Below are 21,628 nucleotides of genomic sequence, written 5' to 3' on the forward strand. Positions count from 1 at the left end.
GATAAGTTCCTCAGCCCTAGATGCCGTGTGTGGCCAACGTGCATCGTGCCAAGTGTTATTTTATTAGGTCGCGCGTCGGCGACGCGACGAAGCTTCGGCTCAACAATAACACCACTCGATCCGTTCACTTAATTCCCGAGTGCTGTTTAACAATAGTGATGAGACCGATTTGATGCCGTGGGGGTCTGCTTTAGAGCCACTAGATACATTTGAAGGCAATGCTTATCATCACACAAGCAAGCAATAAAAATACCGTTGAGTCTGTTAATTTACCTTTAAATGTAAACTCAGAGGCCTATATTACATTTACGTTGTTGAAAATCTTACAATAATTTTCAATAAAAACATGACGTGGGCGCAGGTGGTCTTGTCATTGTGAAAACCGTTGCAATGAAAACATAAAGGGTACCTACATGTAACGCTTTGTCAATATCCGACCGGAAAACCTGGTGGAGCGCGACTTTTAAATACGTTCCATCCGCTCAAATGAAGGATAAATCGTTAGTTGTTTAATTTTATAATCTGTGAAAAACTCAATGTTTCGAAATAGCCTGAAACGGACCCATTTGTTTAAAATTAGTCATTTACCAATCTGTGTCAATCTGTCATTGACTGCTTTTTGTTATACTTATTTACTTCACATGGCAGTACGTAACCCTATTGCTCAAGATATGACTAATTAGCTAAAGGTAAATTTTAATTTTAAACAATTTACGGAATAACCTAATAAATATCCTAAATCCTCCTGACCTATACACTTTATTGTTGAATATTTAACTACTAGCTGTGCCCGCGACTTCGTCCGCGTGGACTAATGACTTTGGGTAGGCACTTTTAATAATTTAGTCTAATTATTTTACAAAGGCCTATGTTCAGCAGTGGACGTCCTATGGCTGAAATGATGATGATGATGATTCTACAAATAGCTTTTGCCCGCGACTTTGTCCGTGTAGAAGTCGAAAAAGTTCTCATAGGATTTTTAAATGGTTTTTAACGTTATTATCTAAATGTTTGAATACTATTTGATCGTTTAAACACAGTGAATGATTCAATTACATAAATTTTTAATGATACCTTTTCACGGCTTCGCTCTCATGAATGTTAACGACCGTCAAAAGCACGTCGATAGATGGCGGTCACTAATTTAGACTTTGATTTGCTCGTTTAAACACAGTGAATTATTCAATTACATAAAATATCTTTATTGACTAAATTTTAAATATTATGAACAGGTTCTATAAATGTAATATTTAGTTCCTAATTAGGACTAATGATACGTTTCACGGCTTCGCTCTCATGAATGTTTACGACCGTCAAAAGCACGTCGATAGATGGCGTTTTTAAAGATATTTCTCACCTCTTAACTATTTATTGAAATNGCACTCGCGCCCGCACCTCGTCCGCTCCCACCTCGGCGCCTGGCCCCTACCCGCCAACGAGGAAGAAACCAAACGCATCGAAGACGCCAGAAAAGACAAAAACCTTTGTCTATGCGACGACGAGTCCGAAACACCCCCGCCCCCGCCCCCCAAACGCGCCGCCCACGATTCCATGCGGGAATACATCCTCCGCAAACACTACCTGAACAAATGCGCCCAAACACCAACCAAAGGACCCCCCTCCCCTGTCTCCCATTCCACTCCCGCGTCGGACAAGAAGAAAGAAACTTCCAGAAGCTCCAAGCGAGTCTCCTGGGCCGAGACGACTAGAGACAGCGACGAAAGTCTCGATAGTTCGCTCCAAGAGATCGAGCCGGTCTACTCTAATTTAACTGATGTGCAAATCAACAACGACGAAGACTACTTCCACTTTATGTCTATTGTGTTCCTTTATATTTGTCAAACTGATTTGTAATGTGTGGATTCAAGTTTTAGTTGCGTAAGAATAAAATTGATCATTTTTTACATTTACTTTAACGTTTACATAAATAAAAATGATTAATTAAAAAAGCATTTTTATTTTTAAGAAATGATATTCTTCTTTATTATACTTATAAATAGAATGTAGAACACTGTAGCTTCATCATCATCGGGTAATTAAGTCCCCTGTAGGAGAATTCACTCTATTTTTACAAAAAAAAAACATTTGGCCTACACTCGTCATGCTGCCCAATATGGTTTGGGGAGGCATCATTCATGACGTATTCGCATTAGGGCTTGCAATATCGGATAGTTTTCAATTCCGGAACTGATTTCCGATATTGGGCACTCAACTCCGGAATTCCGGAACTAGTTCCGGAGTTGGTTAAAAAAAGAAAGCGCCATCCGACAAACATGTTTTTTTTATGTGACAGGAGGCAAACGAGCAGACGGATCACCTGATGGATGGTAAGTGATTACCGTCGCCCATAGACACCCGCAGACCCAGGGGCATTACAGGTGCGTTGCCGGCCTTTAAGATAAAGATACGCTCTCCTCTTGAAAGCTTGCAGGTCGTATCCGTCCGGAAACACGTACACGTATTATGTGGCCTCCGCTTCAGGGCCTTCAGGACCTAGTCCCATCGGCCGTCTGCTCTACGTACTATGTGCCCTGCCCATTGCCACTTCAGCTTGCAAATCTGACCGCTATGTCAGGCGACTGTAGTAATCTCCTCATTTCTGGTTCGACCGATTTTGGTAAAAATCATTTTGAAAACTTAAAATAATTTATGAAAAATTTCAATATCGGAATACGATATTGGCTTCAGTTCCGGAATTGAAATATCGGAAAAAACCTATCCGAGATTCCGGAGTTACGAAATTCCGGTATTCAAGCCCTAATTCGCATACATATTTTTCTCCCTTATGGCCATGAACCTATAATGCTTATGGCCATGAAATAACCTGCTCGCAATCTTTGACTTTTTAAATGCAACTAATATTAATTCATCAAAAACTAATTAGTTTTTATTATAATATTAGTATTGTATATTTAAAATAATAGAAATAGAATACGTTTGGCTTGCAAAATAAACTACATGAAATTATATTCTTTATGTTATTGAAAAAGTCTTCATTTTATAACATCTGGTAAATACTTTGAAATTAATTGTATTATGTAACTAGCTTTCCGCCCGCGGCTTCGCTCGGGGTTTTCTCGGAAATTATTTGAATTTTTCTCGCCGTATAAACCATCCATAGAATTTAACGAACATTTTAAAAAAAGAATTTGTAAAATTGGTCCAGGCGTTGTTGGGTTATGCGCTCACCATCACATTTTGCGATTCATTTTTTTAAAGACTATGTAAAAGCTGTGCTAGAGAAGTCACGAGTAACGTTGTGAAGTTGTTGCAAGTCCCCACCACCAGCTAGGGAGGGTATTTAGACAAATTGTAATTTTATATCGGGCTCAGTCTTGTGTGTTACGTTAGACATACTCTCTCTCATCTTTGGTGCTACGTCCGAATAAACAAAGTTTAGTTAGATGAAGCCAATAGTGAATGATAAGGTTCAAGGCGTTGCTAAATTATGACACAGTGGCGGCACAGTGAACATACAAAATATGCAAAAATGGGATCAGCCTCAAACTTACTTGGTTACTGCCCTTGGTGAGTGTTTATGATTTTAAAACAGCCTTATGTTGACTACAATGAATAATTATTTAATTAATAGAGACAGAAATATGCCTTTTGAGCTGTTTTTTAGCTTTTAGGATTCCCGTTGCCTAGCTAAATATATTCCGGTAGGTATTTTTATTTATTTTCCCCTGGAACACGGGGAAAATACATTTTCATTAATAGAAAAACAGGAAATTATTTTACATTTATCCTTACTTTATCTGCCCGCCCGCGGGTAGGCTAGATTTTTTTAAATACCGACAAATAGCGTTACCGGTTGTCTACTCAAGCTTCAAATGAATGGGTATCAATATGGTATCAATCAAATAAACAATTAAATTCGTATCGTATCATTTTTAAAAACATTATCGCACCACCCAACACCTGAAGGTGGTTTTCGAGCTTTTCTTGGGCTTTCTTGGCTTTGCTATTTTCAGATCAACTTGGCAACTGTTGGCAACCAACTAAAAAGACAAATATTTTCGTTTTTCTGGCAACATTTTTAACATGGCCGCATGTTGAACGAGACGATTTTCTTTACTGTTTGCCAAAATAGACGATAAATAACGAAATTTGTGAGCGGATTTTTGTTATTTGCATAGCTAAAGACTAATATAGTTCGTGACACAAATATTCGGTAAGATTAGTTGCTGTTTAGCGATGAATTTCATTGTTTGGCGATGGCCGATTGTTGGTGTTTATTTTGTCGGTTGAGCGCGGTATTTATAGTTTTGTTTGTGTCCTCGCCACAGTGCCTTGAAGATGATGCATCACCCGAACATGCATCATCAGCCGATGTCGGGGCACCCGCCGCAGCATATGGGTGGCCACCAGGGTATGCCTGGGCATCATCAAATGCCGCCCCATCAGATGCACAGAGAAAACAGGCACGTAACACTAACTAGGTAGAGTAGCGTTCAGCTTTTTATTATTATTGTTTGCTAGTCATTAATATAACTACATCCAGCACCGTTTGTGCTGTCCCCATTTCAAAATAGTCCACTGAAGTTCGAATTAGAACTGTGGTTCATAACCTATGAACACAAATTCAGAATGTTAAGATTTTTGCTCATGATAATTTCATTCTAAAATTTATCTAAGACGTGTACTACAATGAATTGTTCTTCAAAAAGATTTTTCATTAAAATATTGTCTCCGGGTCCTTTTTTGATCAGTAAGTCTGGAAGTAAACTTTAGAAGGGTAAATAATACCAGTTAGTACAATACACTTTAATTTCAATACATAATTTCTAGTTCAATGTAAATACTAATTATGTATTTTAAATACCTGCCTATTGGTTTCGTAATTTATAATTTTATTAACACCTTCGCTGCCAGCCTAAAAATGGCACTGTTCCATTCGGGCCATGGGGGACAATGATGGGCGACACTTTAACTTTCCGTTCGGGCCGCGTCGGACAATGATGACCGCGAGTCAGACCTTTGTTTAAACCTCTGTATTGAGCCGATGGACAGCATTTCTTCAATAATTCTCATATAAGCTGACCCGCGCGGCTCCCAAGATTAGTGTACGTCACTTGGTTCTCAGGTAAAGCTCGGACTTAGAAAAAAAAATGTGGATAACGGTAGCGCAATGAAACATGGTAATTATACAATGCATTTTTGCAAATTTATCAACTTTTTAGCAAGATAATAACGGTTTATTAATTAAAACATAAGCCTTCAGGGATTAACGGACTATCCAACACAAAAAGAATTTTTCAAATTGGTCCAGTAGTTCCTGAGATTAGCGCGTTCAACCAAATAAACAAACTGTGATTAATAAATTGCGCCACTACAAACCGTACCAACAGATGGCGCTGTTACGATCTTACTATGGCAAACTCCACCGCGCATACAATCCTGCATCGCGGTGACGAAGTTTTTTACCCTGCCCAGTATATATAGACAAACCAAGATAGTGTAAAATAGATGCACTAACACCATAGCTTCCTTATGGTGGTGGAGCGTCAAGTTCCACAACTTCAGCTTTATAATAAACAAAAAACCTTCTTCAATTAAAAGACTATTCAAACATCTGAAACGTAGCTCGTAGTTGTAATTTTATGCATCTATACATTAAGTGGCCCTTTACAAATCAGTAAAGCAAGCAAGGCTAACATAGGTGCTCTGTTCGTATCGCCCACAAAGGACCTACTGTCCAAGCAGCAATGCATTTTACCAACTTAATTCAACATGCAACCTACCAACGATAAAACAATGAAAAGAAATACTATTTGAACATTTCGCACTTGTCTTAGCCGCTATATCATGTTCTGGAATCGGATTTTCTTGTTTTCAGGATGGTCCACCCAATCTCAGTAGAGTCATTCTCACTTATAATATCAAAATACTCATAGGTGCGTGCACAATATTCGCCTCCCACATCGCTGGAAACTCAAACATGGTCCCGGTGATTATGTTGGAACAGGTGCTCCAGAACATTCCTGGTGATTGCGCTCGTTGCCCGACTGTTTGGTTATCGTTAGCGTGACGCGTTTGCTGAATGCCAGCGCGGACACGGTTAAGTGGATTATTTGGTGCTAGAGTTCACTGTCTTCGTTACATTTTGATATCATTATCATACACTACTTATTTACCTACTTACTTGTGTAATAAGAGTTGCTATTTGGAATTCAATGAAGTTAAATACTTTACTTGAATTACCATTTTATTTGAATTGCGGATTTCGTGTGGCGCTTCATTACCTAATTACGCACAAAACTATTAACAGAAGTTTCTTCCACTTGACAATGTATACCAAATATTTATTTAACTTTATATTTTTGCAATCAAACTTTAAATTATCCGATAAGCTACTTGTTACAACGTTTTGCATTTCAATTCAGTTTTTAATGTACGAGTACCTACTACTACCTATCGTAAACATATCGAACGATTTGATTGCTTTGAAAATCTCATTTATCAAAACGATCCGATTTCATATGCATGGACATTCCCGATTCGGCATTACGGACCTCCAGCGCGGTAATCTGCGCAAATGCAGCTCTAGTATTGAAATCAATTTGCAATAACGCAAATCCGCGTGTTATCATAAGCGGATGCGTCCGCTGCACCGCGGGATGTGCGGGACGCTGAAAAGCGGGACGATGCAAAACAAGACATTTTATGTTATGTTTTACATTTAGGAAGTGAGTTGCTTTGAAGAATGTCGATGTCATGTTTCATTTATAATTTCAGGTAGGTAATTTAGATAAAAGAATTTGTTGAAGTCATTTAAGTCCTCAAATAAGAATAAGAATGTCTTTATTCAGCACAATTTAAAAAAATAACTGGCTGAAAATCCTTTAATTCCTGTAGTAACCATTAACAACTTACACATAATCTGTATATTTATTAATTAATGGATATCTGACTAGATTTGTCTCAAACATATTTCTTAATGCATTAGATACATCATTTGTCTTATGGTGCGAAAAAGTATTTTGATGAAAAATCTATAAAATTGAAAGTATCTTTAAAACAATAAACAATAAATTGGTCCAGGATAATTATCGGGACAATCATCTCTAAAACAGGGACATACGTCCAATTTGTAATCTATCACAGCACTAGTCCAGAACGAGTAATTAAAAAACATATTAGGGACATGGCTCCTCGGCCCTTTGAGCCGTAAGCCGATTGGCGGAATGTGCCTGTGAGTGCCTTTTTAAAGCGGGATTATAGAATACCGGGAGGAGGGGGCTGATGACGGCCCTAGTGTCTGCTGGGGCGGATGCATTCAACTTTCATAATCTCATAGAAACCTGTTTATTTAGCGTGGCTTTCTAATTTATAATCTTTTGAAGACTGTATTGAGATATTCCAGTTTTAATTAATGTTTTTGCAAAACTTAATTCTGCTCAATTTATTTACTCGTAGTGATGTAAGCAACCAATTACAAATTCTACCAAGAACCTGGATAATATCCTTTGTGCAGAATTATTTTAAGTACTCAGTAAAAGTGTTAATTATTTTATTTATTATTTATTCGATTAATAAGCCGAGAATTTTTCACCTTTTTGTATCAACATATACATATGTAGAGTTCCTTCATTAAACCTAAGCGGCCATTTACTGTATTTATTTGGAGCCTAATCATTAGCTCCAAATATGGGCGATCTCGTTCTGATCCGCCAGCGCCTCGCGGCCAAATTACGGGCGTTATTAGTGCGCCCGCGCATTGTGCGCACTCACGCCCGCTAGTTGCCTAGTTAGGACAGCTGTTGGCGCAGCTCATGACATAAGGTAGAGCGTTTCTTTTAACACATGTTATACATACCACTATGAATTGCTTCAAATTGTCTTAATGTAAATCTACGGTTTTATCCACTTACCTGTGAATAAAGCTCGCACCATGTTGTGTAGATTTAAATACAATAATTCACTAGCTAATCGTTTAAATACGAAAGTTCTGTGCATCCCTACTAAACGTACCTACTACTACTATTAAATAGAAGTTTGGAACTGTAATTCCTTCAAAGGCACGATGTTGAGGATGTTAATGACCTAATGGCGTTGTATTACGAAGACATCACTCATCATATTTCACAATGATGACCACGACCACTCTGGCAAGAGAGTACCGACTAGGAATAAGAAGATTGAATGACCTAATGGCCACATTAACCAAGTCTCAATTCAACTGAAAGCCACTTTAAATATAATATCTTGTCCCTCGTACGCTTGTCGCGCGTCCCACGCGCTCGGCTCGTCGTGCGTCGTGTTTATTTTACGGCGGCTGTCGGAAGTCGCCTCATTTTCTCGTTACCGCCATATTTTCATTACGCATTGTTAGCCTGTGACTTGCTCGATTGACGGCCACTTTGCCCTTTTACACTTCCGTACAAAAAATACTTAATTATATTATAGCTAAATAGGTGGATGGAGCAGGGTCATTCCACCAGCGAGTGAGCACTACCTTCTGTCAGAATGCCCAATATGAGTCCCTAAAGGCCATGACTCCTGACAAATAACTTTACAAACATAGACTAAATATTTACAAATAAAAAATATGTCCCAAATGTTAATTATTTGTATTATTCTTAATTTTCTTCTATACTTATAATAAATGTGATAACTTTACAAACAATATTATTTACAGTTTTTACATATAACGTCAAAGAACTTATGAAAAACGTATTGAAGTGTCGTTTCAAAATACAATACATTTGCTTACTTCATGAAATTAATAAACTTAAAAGCACAAACCAAAGCATTGCATGTTGTCAGATGTATGCCCCTCCAAATTATACTCATTAGAATTAAATTTTATCCTATTGAGCTCTTTGAAAAACGCCATGAATCTCCCCCAAGTCTGTCTTAAGTCTGTCTTATTATGTTACCGCGATACGGATTACCGGGCGGGGGCCGGGGTATCCGGCTATGAAGTATGAATCGCCCGGTATTGATTCGGACCGGACGCCCGGTTACGGTGTGGGTGACATGTAAACGTATTTAGAACGTCTGTTTATTGAAAACATAGTACTGCCTATTAGAGGTGATCATGAAATAACCTTCCGTCTTATCTTTGAGGTGTTCATAATCATAATTTTCCGTGGATTTTCACGATTCGCGTGTGTTTTTTTTTTCATTAGGAATGTGTAAAGAAAATAATCAAAGTGAGGGTGACGGTTTACAAAATGTATGATCTCAATCGCATTAAATGTTTGAATAACAGCAATCTTGTGTTAATGAGTGGTCTCGGCGTCCAATTACTGCTGACACAAGCCGCTAAACTGTCACCTCTAACCGCGCATTAACCTATTGACTAATCAAAATGTGTCCAACGCACCCCAAATTGAATAATAACCTGTTAAGCCGCCCCGGGCACCATTGTCGCGCAAATTGCCGCCAAATTGGGAACAGTCTCGCAACTCTATTTAGCGCGCCTGCACCCGATTGGAGGCCACGCCCCCTCCCTCGTTCGGAAACTCCATTCAACCCGCGCGAAGAAATGAAATTATGCACTCCGTAAATAAGACGCCTTTGTGCGAGCGCAGCCTTATTTAACTGACAGGTTTCTGAGCGTGTTGTGCTCGGACGGTGCGTGGTGAAGCGAAGGCATGCTAGGCTCTAACTTTAATAACAGAAAGCTAAAGTGGAAAAGAAAACTTGAAGACAGATTGAAAATAACTAATCAACTTATTACCGCTGTAATAAATTCGAAAAAGATAAACACAGATATCTGTGTAGCTCGGTAGTAAGTAAGAGCATGGGTTTTAAACCCTCAAGCAGCATTTTTCGTCAACTGTTATAGCATTATTTCAGTGGCAATTAATTAAATAACAAGCTTTAATTATTTTTTTTTATCTTCTAAATATATAAAAGGAGAAACTGACTGACTGACTGACAGATCAACGCACAGCCTAAACGGCTAAACGTAGGCACTTGAAATTTGGAAGGGACGTAGCTTAGGTACTGTAGAGGTGCACTAAGAAGGGAATTCCCGAAATTCCCACGGGAACGGGAATTAGCGGGAAAATCCTTTTGTATGAAAAATCTAAACCGCTTAAGTTAGACGCTTGAAATTTAGCAAGCAGGTACCTTAGTAAACTTAAAGCTAAGTTACAACAGGATATAGCAAAATTCCCACGGGAACGGGAGTTATCGGGAAAAAACATTCGTATGAAAAAATCTAAACCGCGTAAGATAGACGCTTGAAATTTGGCATGCAGGTATACCTTAGTAAACTTAAAGCTTACTTAGTTACAGCAGGATATTGCAAAATTTCTACGGGTACGGGAGTTAGCGGGAAAAAACATTTGTATGAAAAAATCTAAACCACGTAAGATAGATGAAGGGAGTAAAGCGGGATTTACGCGTACGAAGTCGCGGGCGGCCGCTAGTATTATATATATATTGTAATTATCTTAACTCATTAATAGACATCTTTAAAACTCTACATTTTGAAACACTAGAGTTTTCATCATCATCATCATCATTTCAGCCAAAGGACGTCCACTGCTGAACATAGGCCTCCCCTAATGCTTTCCACGTTGATCGATTGGTAGCAGCCTGCATCCAGCGCTTCCCTGCTACCTTTACGATGTCGTCAGTCCACCTTGTAGGTGGACGTCCCATGCTGCGTTTTCCGGTACGCGGCCTCCATCCGCAGTGCCTGAAGACGAAAGTCTACAACCAATGTGTGTTACCAGTGATAACTTATGGCTCGGAAACGTGGCCTCTCACTATAGGCCTTATACAGAAGCTCAAAGTCGCACAGCATGCTATGGAGAGGGCTATGCTTGGTGTTTCTTTGCGAGATCGAATCAGAAATGAGGAAATCCGTAAACGAACTAAAGTTGCTGACATAGCCCGACGGATTAGCAAGCTGAAGTGGCAATGGGCAGGGCATATAGTACGCAGAACACTAGAGTTTTACCTCCGATAAATAAAAACTGTAAATAGCTGACACAATCACTTGCCTGCAAAAAGATATATCTTTTATTTGAATTGAATCCTCTGAGCCGATCGATCTAACCCGTCAAATCGCGAGTCCATTACACGCCTTATTTAACCTGTCAACGGCGCCGTTTTAACGTAATGAGTTCCGTCTGTCACCGCTGTATGGGCTGTATGAGCGGGTGATACCGCCGGTCACGTGGTCGGTGCTGAGTCACGCATTCAGCGAAGTCCTCGGCTGTCCAGCTAACTGCCACTTTCTGTTATTGCTATTGTGCACTTGATGTGTGTTAATCGTGTAACATTTTGCATTCGATTATAAAGTGTTATTTATTAGAAATGATAATAAGTAGGTACGAGCTGACAATTTTGTGACTGAGTTTCTTGCGCTGTTTCTTCTCAGCCCATAATTTGTACTGAAGCAGTGGTAGGGTTAATGCTGGGACGTGTGAAAGTGCTTTTAAAAAAAACATATTTGCATTAATAAGTGAGTTATTTTATGAGTTACTTTTGCTACTCTTGAGAAGTTAGTAATGCATAGGCAACTCTTTCTTTTTAAAAACTCATTTTTTAAGTATGTTAAGGTGTCAAAAACTATAAAATTGTTAGCACAACACTTATAAAAAACTACTTAAGAGATACAATTACAAGCTGACCCTTCACAAGTGTACAAGCCACAACACAATCCACTCAATCCACTTAAGCCACATGCTAACGCTCGCGGGGCGGCCTTAAACCCATTGTGCCGTAATCTCTTCCAGCAATCATCGCAGGCAACTCGCCTCCGGGGATGGCGTGTCCCGCGGGACGTTAGGGACACTATTTTTAAATATCTTAAAAAGGATAGAGGAATTTGTGAAATTAAATTAAGTTGTGACAGTAAACGATTTAATTCCGGGAAATTGAAAAACAACCCAAGGTTAGTTTTCTCAGTTTTTTGATAATATCAAATGCGATTGTCTATCTCATTTTACGTCTGCTATGGATTTTCAATGACAACTTATATGCTGCAAAACTATTATTAGTCACTCTACAAATATTTTGCAAGTAAGTAATAATGAACCTTGTGACGTGTCTGGACTTTAAACACCTGCAGAATCAGATACAGTTTAAATAGTCCAGATTAGATTCGTAACTTGTCATCCATCCTAAATAGTCTTACTCGGTGTAATAATGTTGGTGACCCTAATGTTATCCCTTAGTGCGGCGCGGTCCCGGGACAGTCCCGCGCGAGGGGACCCGTAGCGAAGTGTTTGTCGGCAAGTGTTACTACTTAACAGCAAATTACAACACAAATAATCTCTTAAACATGTGATAAAATCGAGAAAGTGTAACTATGTACATAAATCTTTTTCAACCTATTGGGATCCAAAAAAATTTGGTGAATTTACCATAGACTCTTTAAAGAGCTGGCCAGATTTTCGATTGATTTAACCTTCGTGATCGTGATTATATCATTGTACAACATATTATCGTGAACATAGAGGCCTTACGTTTTTTTGCAAAAATATTTTTTTTCACTCATACTTACATAATATCTTCGTAGAGCGCTACTAAGTTGTTAATCAGATAGAGTTCCTGCATTATAAATATCGGCCCTATTCAAATCAACGAACAAGTGAAGCCAGGGCTAAGAATACGTCAGCTCTTAAAATTAGTCTCCTCGAATCGCGTCCTATCGATCGTCCTCAAAACAAACACTCGGGAAAGCTCCTAAATCACACAAGTTAATTTCCCAATTCCACAACACGACTTCAAAACACACGCCTACGGAATCGCGCACCGACAAATTGTTTCCACGACGTTACGAATACGGCCCTTAGACTAATGCGCCCAGTTTGACGAGACCCTTAGAATAGCCTCATGAGCCCTTGTGAGGCCAGTGAATAGTTTGGCAGGAGAGAGGTGGGTAGGTCACGTTACGGTGGTGATTGTCACATACAAGTAATAAATTGCTGGGTCCGCACATTCGCGCGTCACGCGTCATTAAGGCGCGGAATTCGGCAAATTAACAATTACACGAGCCGGGCGTATGTTAATTAGTGAACTCGCACGTAACGGGGTACTCCCCGCGGGTGGAGGAGACACAGCGTCACAACCACACAGACAATTTTATGAGCTGCTATTAGTCTTGCGTGTAAACAAATATTACTTTGGATACTGGTACAATTATGCACTCCAATCATGAGTTATAATGAAGAGTTAAGTGATTAAAAACAATTCAACATCTTTTTAAATGTCTCCATTAAAAACAAACAGTATGTGATAAGTACTAAAAATTTATTCAGAGTAAAGTATTTTTAAAAGCTGGTATAACTATTGAATTCTTTGCGAGAAAGAAACCAGCAGTATTTTTGTTTTGTTTTGATGGTCTTGCTCATTTTAAGCCACAATACGAGTAGCCATGATAGCTAGCATATGAAACAAGAAAGCTTAATCCTTCCATACGTTAACCCTAAACTTATCGAGCAATTGAATTCGGGACAAATCCCGAGCAAGCCGGCCGTGATCCCTGTAATCCACGGTAATAATTGGTGGGTGTAGGCGAGGGGTCAACTTCGGTATTTTGCACATTATGCGTAGCTGCACGTTAGGGTAGCAATAAGCTAGCTTTTGCTCATACTTCTACATTACTTATTCGTTTCTAGACATGCACGCACGCTCTCTACCTTAAATCCTACCAAAACTTACCTAATTATTATCTTCTTCACAGGGTAGTTACCAAAAAGTTTATGGAGGAATTTAAGCTATTACTATTTTAATCAAAAAAGTGTACCTGCTATGGCATGGTGATAACAAATAGTTATCACCAGGCCGTTTTCAGTAAATTATAATTTGCATTTGTATCTTCTTTATTTGGTAATTTTTACATTAATTCTCTCTCATTATTATTATCTCACAATCTTATCCACACTTCTAAGCAATGAGTAATTAGTGGTACAAATCCCACGTAGCTCGGTGAGATCAGTGTCCCGCCACCGACTAGTGCCGGCGGCCGCGGGACACAATCAATAACGGGACGGATTGGCGCGAAGGGTTTACGCTGACACTTCCACTTACAATGGAACTTGTCTCTTAATCCCATTTTTATTAATGAATTAATTCAGATTAGTCACAATTGGCGTCGATAAAAACACCATCGGATTTAATTACTACTACTGAATAATAAGTAAGCAAATAACTAAAAATTTGGCAATGCATTTATAATATCTCTTATTTTGTAAATGTCCTTGGGCAACGGTAGCTAAGCCACATCGAGTAGATCATCAGCTAACACGCCATGTTCGTGAAAAGTCATATTCTATGGTCATAGTCTCATCAATTTTTCCATTGTAAAAATACTTTACCTAATTATATTGGACAAGCCTGTTCTTATTTCAAATCTTACTAAAATGGTAAACTCTTTGATGAAGTAGACAAGCCTGAAAATACCTATTTATTCAGGGGTGGTCCCCGCTCTACTCGCTTCGTAGCGAACAAAATGTTGAAATTACCAACTTTTCCGCGAAATCGTTAACGAGTTCGCTGAACGCCGAATATGACTACCGAAAAATCATTAATAAATTGATTAATAACGGATATAAAACAAAGGTAATTCAATTTATAATTTTGCCGTCATCTGCACCAATTAAGCTATAATTAAAATCCACAATCAAAACTTCCGAGATGTGAATTGTACCGAATATGAATTTCTATTTAAGCATTTCACATCAGGGATAATTTAATGGTTAATTCAAGTAATATTAGTAGAATTACGAAATATGTTAACACGTTGAGTGCGATACCAGGTCTATAGACCTTGTGTACGTCTCGCTTACCGTGCGGCTAAGAAAATTATAGTCTTCCTTGTCGTGCGAAAGGCATAACTTCAATTGGGTCCGGTGTAGGAAAGTGATGAATATATATCTATGATGTATTCTTAAAATAGAATCCAATGATGTACCTACCTTAATACCAGGTTTTTAGACCTGGTACCGCACGGAAGTAATAAAATGTCTTCACAATGCGAAACCAGGTCGAAGCGCCTTGTACCCTGCGCACCTGGTACCGCACCCCACGCTAGCTTCGTGCAGCCAGTGTTGCCTCGCATTCGTAAGAAACGCACATGTCGACATGGCGTCAAGAGAAACAAACAGAATCAAAACTGCAAATTGATTATAATTTAATTTGCTACACGATTTATTGCTAATTTAAATAATGTTTTTCGTGACAAACATTTGAAGTTGTAACTAAATGTTATTAAATTATATGTTTTCTTTAAATATAGCTTATTTAAGTATTTATGCACGTATGTCTTATTTGTAAAATATTTAGACTAAATTATTAAAACATCTTTGTTTGTTACTTTTTTAAATTTTTATTAAAACTTAATTTAAACTATCGATATTTGTATTTCACATCCCTAGAATACCCACCAGACTTCCCTACTTCAGTGCGGCACAGGGTGCATAAGCCTTGTATTTTGAATATAGCTATAATTTTTATACTAAACAAGTTATTCACGAACGCCTTCAGGTGTATGTCAATAAATGCATTATTATTAATATTCAAAGAAAAAAAACACAATATCTATTAACATGAAGCCAAAAATAAAATTAATATATCTTAAATATTACAAGGTCTTTAAGCCTTGTGCCGCCACAATGAAAGTTTTAATACCAGGTTTATTGACCTTGTACCGAAGGAATGGAAAGTATTAGAAAGTTACTGCCGCAGCAAAGGTGTTAAAACAGATAATAATGCCGTGATTGGACTAATCAGTATTAACGTTATGCGGGCAATGTGTGCGGAGGGGGCCGGGGGAGGGGGAGGGGGGAGGGGAGGGGGCGGGCCGCAATATAATGCTAGCGGAGTATTAATTTGCGCGAGCGGCTGGATAGGGTTTAATTAACAAATTTAATTAGAAATTAACTGTTTTGCTCGGGACTGTGCAGGGCTGCCAGGGAAAGGTGAAATCTGCGGCTCCAGTTTCGCTTAAATTATCGTATTGAGTACAACCGAACTTCTAAAAAGTCTATTATTTAATTACGGGCTTATTCTGCTTACAAAAACCAACTTTAGACAATGTACAATTGCCAGTTTGTGATTCTTCTCCTTATAAGCTTTTCTCATTTTAATATGTTATAGTGCTAAAAGTTGATAAAAAAATCTTCATCATGAGTGTGATTGAAAGAAAGAAAAGTTTATTATAATGATTGCGGATACTACATAAAAAAATCCTTTCAAATTCGAACGCATTAAGATATTTGGACATAAGGTTTTCGATTGAATTTTAACTATAGCACCACTCTGAGCCTGTTTTAATTGGATATAGTTTTACTAACTAATTATTCAGATGAAATTGATCCCACACTGTATTAAAATTACTATGTTTGTCCCTTTGGCACCCCTACGCGTCGCGTGGAGCGTTTGGAAATTTAATTTAGTTAGGAATTGTGTGGGTAATTGGTTTGTTTTGAGCGCTTAGTTACCCGCGCCTGATACACTGTGATCGATTGGCGCGGTCGGACATTCTTACTTCTGTGCCCGGAACTTTGGAAAGGGTAGGGAAATTCATTATCAGAAGTCACTTGGTGATGTGGTAATTATGTCATTAGTATTCAACTGAAATTCAACTCGTATCTATTTCTTTTCTTATACAGGGTGGAATTTTGTAATGCCACCTGGAGGGGAAACTACTCTTAATACTGTAGATAGAAAATTTTACTCATACTTTTATAAATACTCATGCTATCCTATAATAAAATTAATGGTATGGTGGTGAATTTTCGAAAAAGAAATCGGAAATCTTTGAATGCAGTTGCATTTCTTTTAAAAAATAAGGGAATGTTTTCTTTGAGTAAAATTTTTTATCTACAGTGTTAAGAGTACTTTCCCTCCAGGTGGCATTACAAAATTCCACCCTGTATAATGAAGACGAAGAACACAGTCAAATTGGGATAGTGTGTGCTCAGTTGCAAATACTTCATTTGCACACTGTTTGAAATAATGCCTACTAATGCGGTTTTTTTCTAAGTAGGTAAGCTTGTAATGCGACGGATCACAGTCTGCTACAATATAATAACATAGTATAAGTTGGTAAAAATAAATAAATAAATAAACATTTCAATCTCAAAATTCTTTTAAAAATAGCGATCGCATTTTCACATCATTCACCTAACGTTTCATTCGCAGGTGTGGTTCCAAAACCGGCGAGCGAAATGGCGCAAGACGGAGAAGTGTTGGGGGCGCTCCACCATCATGGCGGAGTACGGGCTCTACGGCGCCATGGTGCGCCACTCGCTGCCGCTGCCCGAGACCATCCTCAAGAGCGCCAAGGAGAACGACAGCGTCGCGCCCTGGCTGCTCGGTGAGTTTAGTGAGTCACTCTTTTCTCTATAGCGTTGATACATGGCAGAAGGATAATACGAGTATATTCGCAAGCGCCAAGGAGAACAACAGTGTTGCTGCTCGGTGAGTTTAGTGAGTCACTCATTTCTGTGTAGGCTTGACATGTGGCAGCAGAATCATACGAGTATATTCATAAGTACCAAGGAGAACAACAGCGCCACTACTTGGTAAGTTAAGTGAGTCACTCTTTTCTCTTTAAGCTTGACATGTGGCAGCAGAATCACTTCCTCAAGAGCGCCAAGGAGAACGACAGCGTCGCGCCCTGGCTGCTCGGTGAGTTTAGTGAGTCACTCTTTTCACTATAGCCTTGACACGTGACAGCAGGATAATACAAGTATATTATAAAATAGGGTATAGCGTAAAGGAGAACAACAGCCTCGCTTTTTGGTGAGTTTAGTGAGTCACTCTTTTCTCTATAGGTTTGGCACGTTGCAGCAGGATAATAACTTCATGAGCGCCAAGGAGAACGACAGCGTCGCGCCCTGGCTGCTCGGTGAGTTTAGTGAGTCACTCTTTTCTCTATAGCCTTGACACATGGCAGCAGGATAATACGAGTATATTCGCAAGCGCCAAGGAGAACAACAGCGTTGCTACTCGGTGAGTTTAGTGAGTCACTCATTTCTGTGTAGGCTTGACATGTGGCAGCAGAATCATACGAGTATATTCATAAGTACCAAGGAGAACAACAGCGTCGCTCTTAGGTGAGTTTAGTGAGTCACTCTTTTCTCTATAGGTTTGGCACGTTGCAGCAGGATAATAACTTCATGAGCGCCAAGGAGAACGTCACTCTTTTGTCTGTAGCTTGACAAGTGGCAGCAGGATAATACGAATATCCCTAAGCGCCAAGGAGAATAACATAGTCGCTGCTCGACGAGTTTAGTGTCACGCTTCTTAGCCGAGGCAGTAGTGCTGGCAATATGGCGCCATGGAGCACGATGAATCCTGGTAGAGTACGGCCTACACTATTCTCAAAGGTACCAGGAAGAACGACAACAAGGGTCAGCGTCACGTCCTAGCTGTTTGGTGAGCTTACAACGAGAAGAAATACAGTAAAACTCTCTTAGCTCTCACGAAGATGATCTCTAGTATGATTACAATTATCCTGCAATGTGCTTACCTGCAAGAGAGAAGTATGGCCCACTATCTTGTTGTAGTACAAAAGTTCCAGAAATAAAGCCGGTGTCTACCCCAATATAAGGTAAGTCTAATTTTGTCACCTCAGACAAACCACGTTATCGACTCTATTTTATGTGACTAATAAACGAAACAATCTTCTTTCATATAATAATTAGTCGCGAATGAAACACGCTACAGACGCTAGAATTAGTATACCTATTAATATTATTTTGTTTATTTGTATTATTTACACATTCCTTTATATTTAACAGCAACGGTTGAATCAAAGTTTATTTAATTTGTTAAAACAATAATTTTGAAGCAAACTCTACGTTTGATTTATGTAAGAACGATACACTTGCTACTACATATTCCCCCTACTTGTTTTGCCTTCGCTCACTTGGTCGTATCTTCAGCTCATAACAAACATTAATATTACTTGAGATTCGGAAATCCAATTTGCAGACGTGCAGCAGTGTCGAGTTTCTTGGTTTAGGGTAGAGTTACCAGAACAGATTAATTAATTATTACTATTCCATGCTCATTCCTACGAATACACCAACAATAGATTTCATGGCGCGAATTAAATTTGATATCGCACAATACTATTGTAATAAACATGCGTATCATTAATATGATCGTACAGCTAGGTATTATCATCAAAACCATGCTACATCAACTCATATGTAAGTAATTACAAATCTGCAAACTATGAACTGATTAATGAATATGAAACCAACTTTTTATCGCATTGAGTAGTCCTAAAGTCAGGAACATACATTTATTATATCACAAACAGTCTCCCAGCTTGCGTTTACTAACAAACAGTATATAATAGTGTCTTGCCACAAATTGCCCATAAATTCCTAAACTTGTACACCCTGCAACTTGCCCACCGCCCACAACGGCGACTCCTGGGCATGATTAAGTTCCAATTCTGACCGTGCTGATTTTGTTCAAGAGTCGAGAGCAGTGTCTGAGGGACCGTAGCGGCGGCCCCCCCTGTCCTCACCACCGGCCCCCGGTGAGTGCACACACACAGACAAACAATCACTGCTATAGACATAATTAGCTGACTTGAACAAAATCTGGCTAAGTCTGATTGGAGTTAATGCATGCCTTGTTAAAGATGCGTGCTTTATTTTTTATGAAAAATATATGGATAATGTTTGATTGATAGGGCTTTAATGGATATTCATAATTGGCCAACAAAATCTTACAAAAACATGTAACCTCAAACAATATTGCTGTGTACTATTCTTAAATAACTAAATAATTAGTGATTAAATTATCTTCAGTAAAATAAAAGCTTGCATACTTAGTTATACTTAATTGTGAAAATTATCAATAAAAAGGTAAAACTTTTATTTGTATAACAGAAACACACATTACAAACAGAAAGTACCAAAAGTAGGATAAAATAGTACCCACAGGACTATATGACATGGTATGGTAAAGCAGAAAGAAAAAAGAAAAAAACATTATGACACATAATATACTTACAGGTACAGCAACGCAAAACGGCAATAGCTCAGTAATTGGTTTACTTAAAAGCAAAACACTGATTTTCAGCTTATTCCATCAAAGTTACTGACTGAAATACAAAGAATTAGTTGTAATTTCATGGTTCCACTAGTTCAAAGACAATTTTAAAGTTCCGATGTCGATTCCTACACCTAAGTAGTGCCAACAACACAACCATAAATAACTGGATAAGCACTCCCTCCCCCCGCCCAAACAAAGAGAGTAATTTTTAATCTCAACCAACAACACAGAGATGTTCATTTTTCGCCTTCAGCCAAACAAAGCGACAAACGTGAAACTGGACCCTATCTCCTTGTGTTAAAGGCTAGTGTGGAACAAGGAGGTGCTGACAGCTTATGAGAAGCCTTTTATTTGCAGCTCCCACGTGTTACTTTGTAGTGTTGCCACGTCCAAATAATGTTTTGTCCCGAGTGAAGAGGAATTTGCGCCGAGATCAGAAACAGACGAATGAGGTTTTGATATCAAAGCGCGGGAGCACTTTCAGGGAGTGATTTATAGAGACGTTGTGTTAGTTCTGAAGAGATTAGTGTTTGAAAGGTTTCTAGAGCAGTTTAAAAATATGTCAAAGAAAATTCACACGTTACTATTGTGCAGTATTTTGATATAATGGCTAGTCCGATAAACAAAATGTACCTTGCCTTAGTTAGATATCTTTATCTCTTATCCTATCAGATAAGAGATATCATCTGATATCTTTCTTTTTATGTGAATTTGTAATAAAATAATAATCCAGTTGGTAAAAAAAGATTGTGCAAGCTATTCGCATTTTATGCATCGCACGTGTACACGTGCCCTGAAAATTCTTCTCAGCGTAAGGGTGTAACTTGAACTCGTTAACACATTAAGTTACTCAAAGGCATTCAACTATCTGATAGTAAATAAAAAATTAAGTGGATAGGAGTCGGAACAAACAAGCAGTATGAACTTTAATCAGTTCTTTGTCTCCGAGTGCAGAAGTTTCATTAAGTTGCGAGCGCTCGTCGGATTGAGCGGATTAAACGGATTAAACGACAGCGCCGAGGATTAATTAATCCGATTGGCGAACAAGCCGCCAGCGCAGCTCCAGTGTACCTACCATGAGTTTACGTTAGGTGTGCTCGCTAGCGAGTACGTCCAAAATCTCTATGAAGATTTTGTTTCTTGAAAGTAGCCGCTAGGGGCGCTGCACAATATGTCATACAATTAATGTAATTTTTTTACGCAGTTGCTAGCGAGCACACCTAACGTAAACTCATGGTAGGCACACAGATCTTGGGCGAGCATTGGCGGACATTTTCACAAGATTACAAGTATACATAGTTGCCTGTGGTACCTAGTAGAAAGGATAAAGTTTGAGACTATAAAATCTGGTGCATTTTTCAAGTGTTCAAGCAATTATAGTCACTTGTTGTAATGATTACCTATTAATAAAAGTATCATCTACACACATGATATGGTAGAGATTGATGGATTCTCAGTATCTGTAGTCTAGAAGTCCTTTCCTGATTCCATAATATCATAAGTAGGCAAAGGTTTTTTACCTTGCGTTATTTTTTCTTGAGTTTACTGTTTTATGTTATTTATACGTGTTTGCAGTAAACATTTATAGTGGAAATAGCTACACATTATTTGTTTACTTAAAACTTACCGGTCTAAA

The 21,628-nt window shown here is 38.6% G+C and overlaps 1 protein-coding gene across 1 annotated transcript in view; it reads left to right on the top strand.

The window, feature by feature from the left end:
- The window catches only part of LOC114349679 (visual system homeobox 2), a 95,974-nt gene that overhangs the window by 64,725 nt on the left and 9,621 nt on the right, over window positions 1–21,628 (top strand). Inside the window, exon 6 of the mRNA XM_028300149.1 lies at window positions 17,116–17,290. Within this exon, the coding sequence (XP_028155950.1) occupies window positions 17,116–17,290 (175 nt within the window). The remainder of the gene's footprint in view (window positions 1–17,115; window positions 17,291–21,628) is intronic.

This window comes from Ostrinia furnacalis, unplaced genomic scaffold (assembly GCF_004193835.3).
Source record: "Ostrinia furnacalis isolate ACB-3 unplaced genomic scaffold, ASM419383v2 OfSCF0695, whole genome shotgun sequence".
In the NCBI taxonomy this organism is placed as follows: domain Eukaryota; kingdom Metazoa; phylum Arthropoda; class Insecta; order Lepidoptera; family Crambidae; genus Ostrinia; species Ostrinia furnacalis.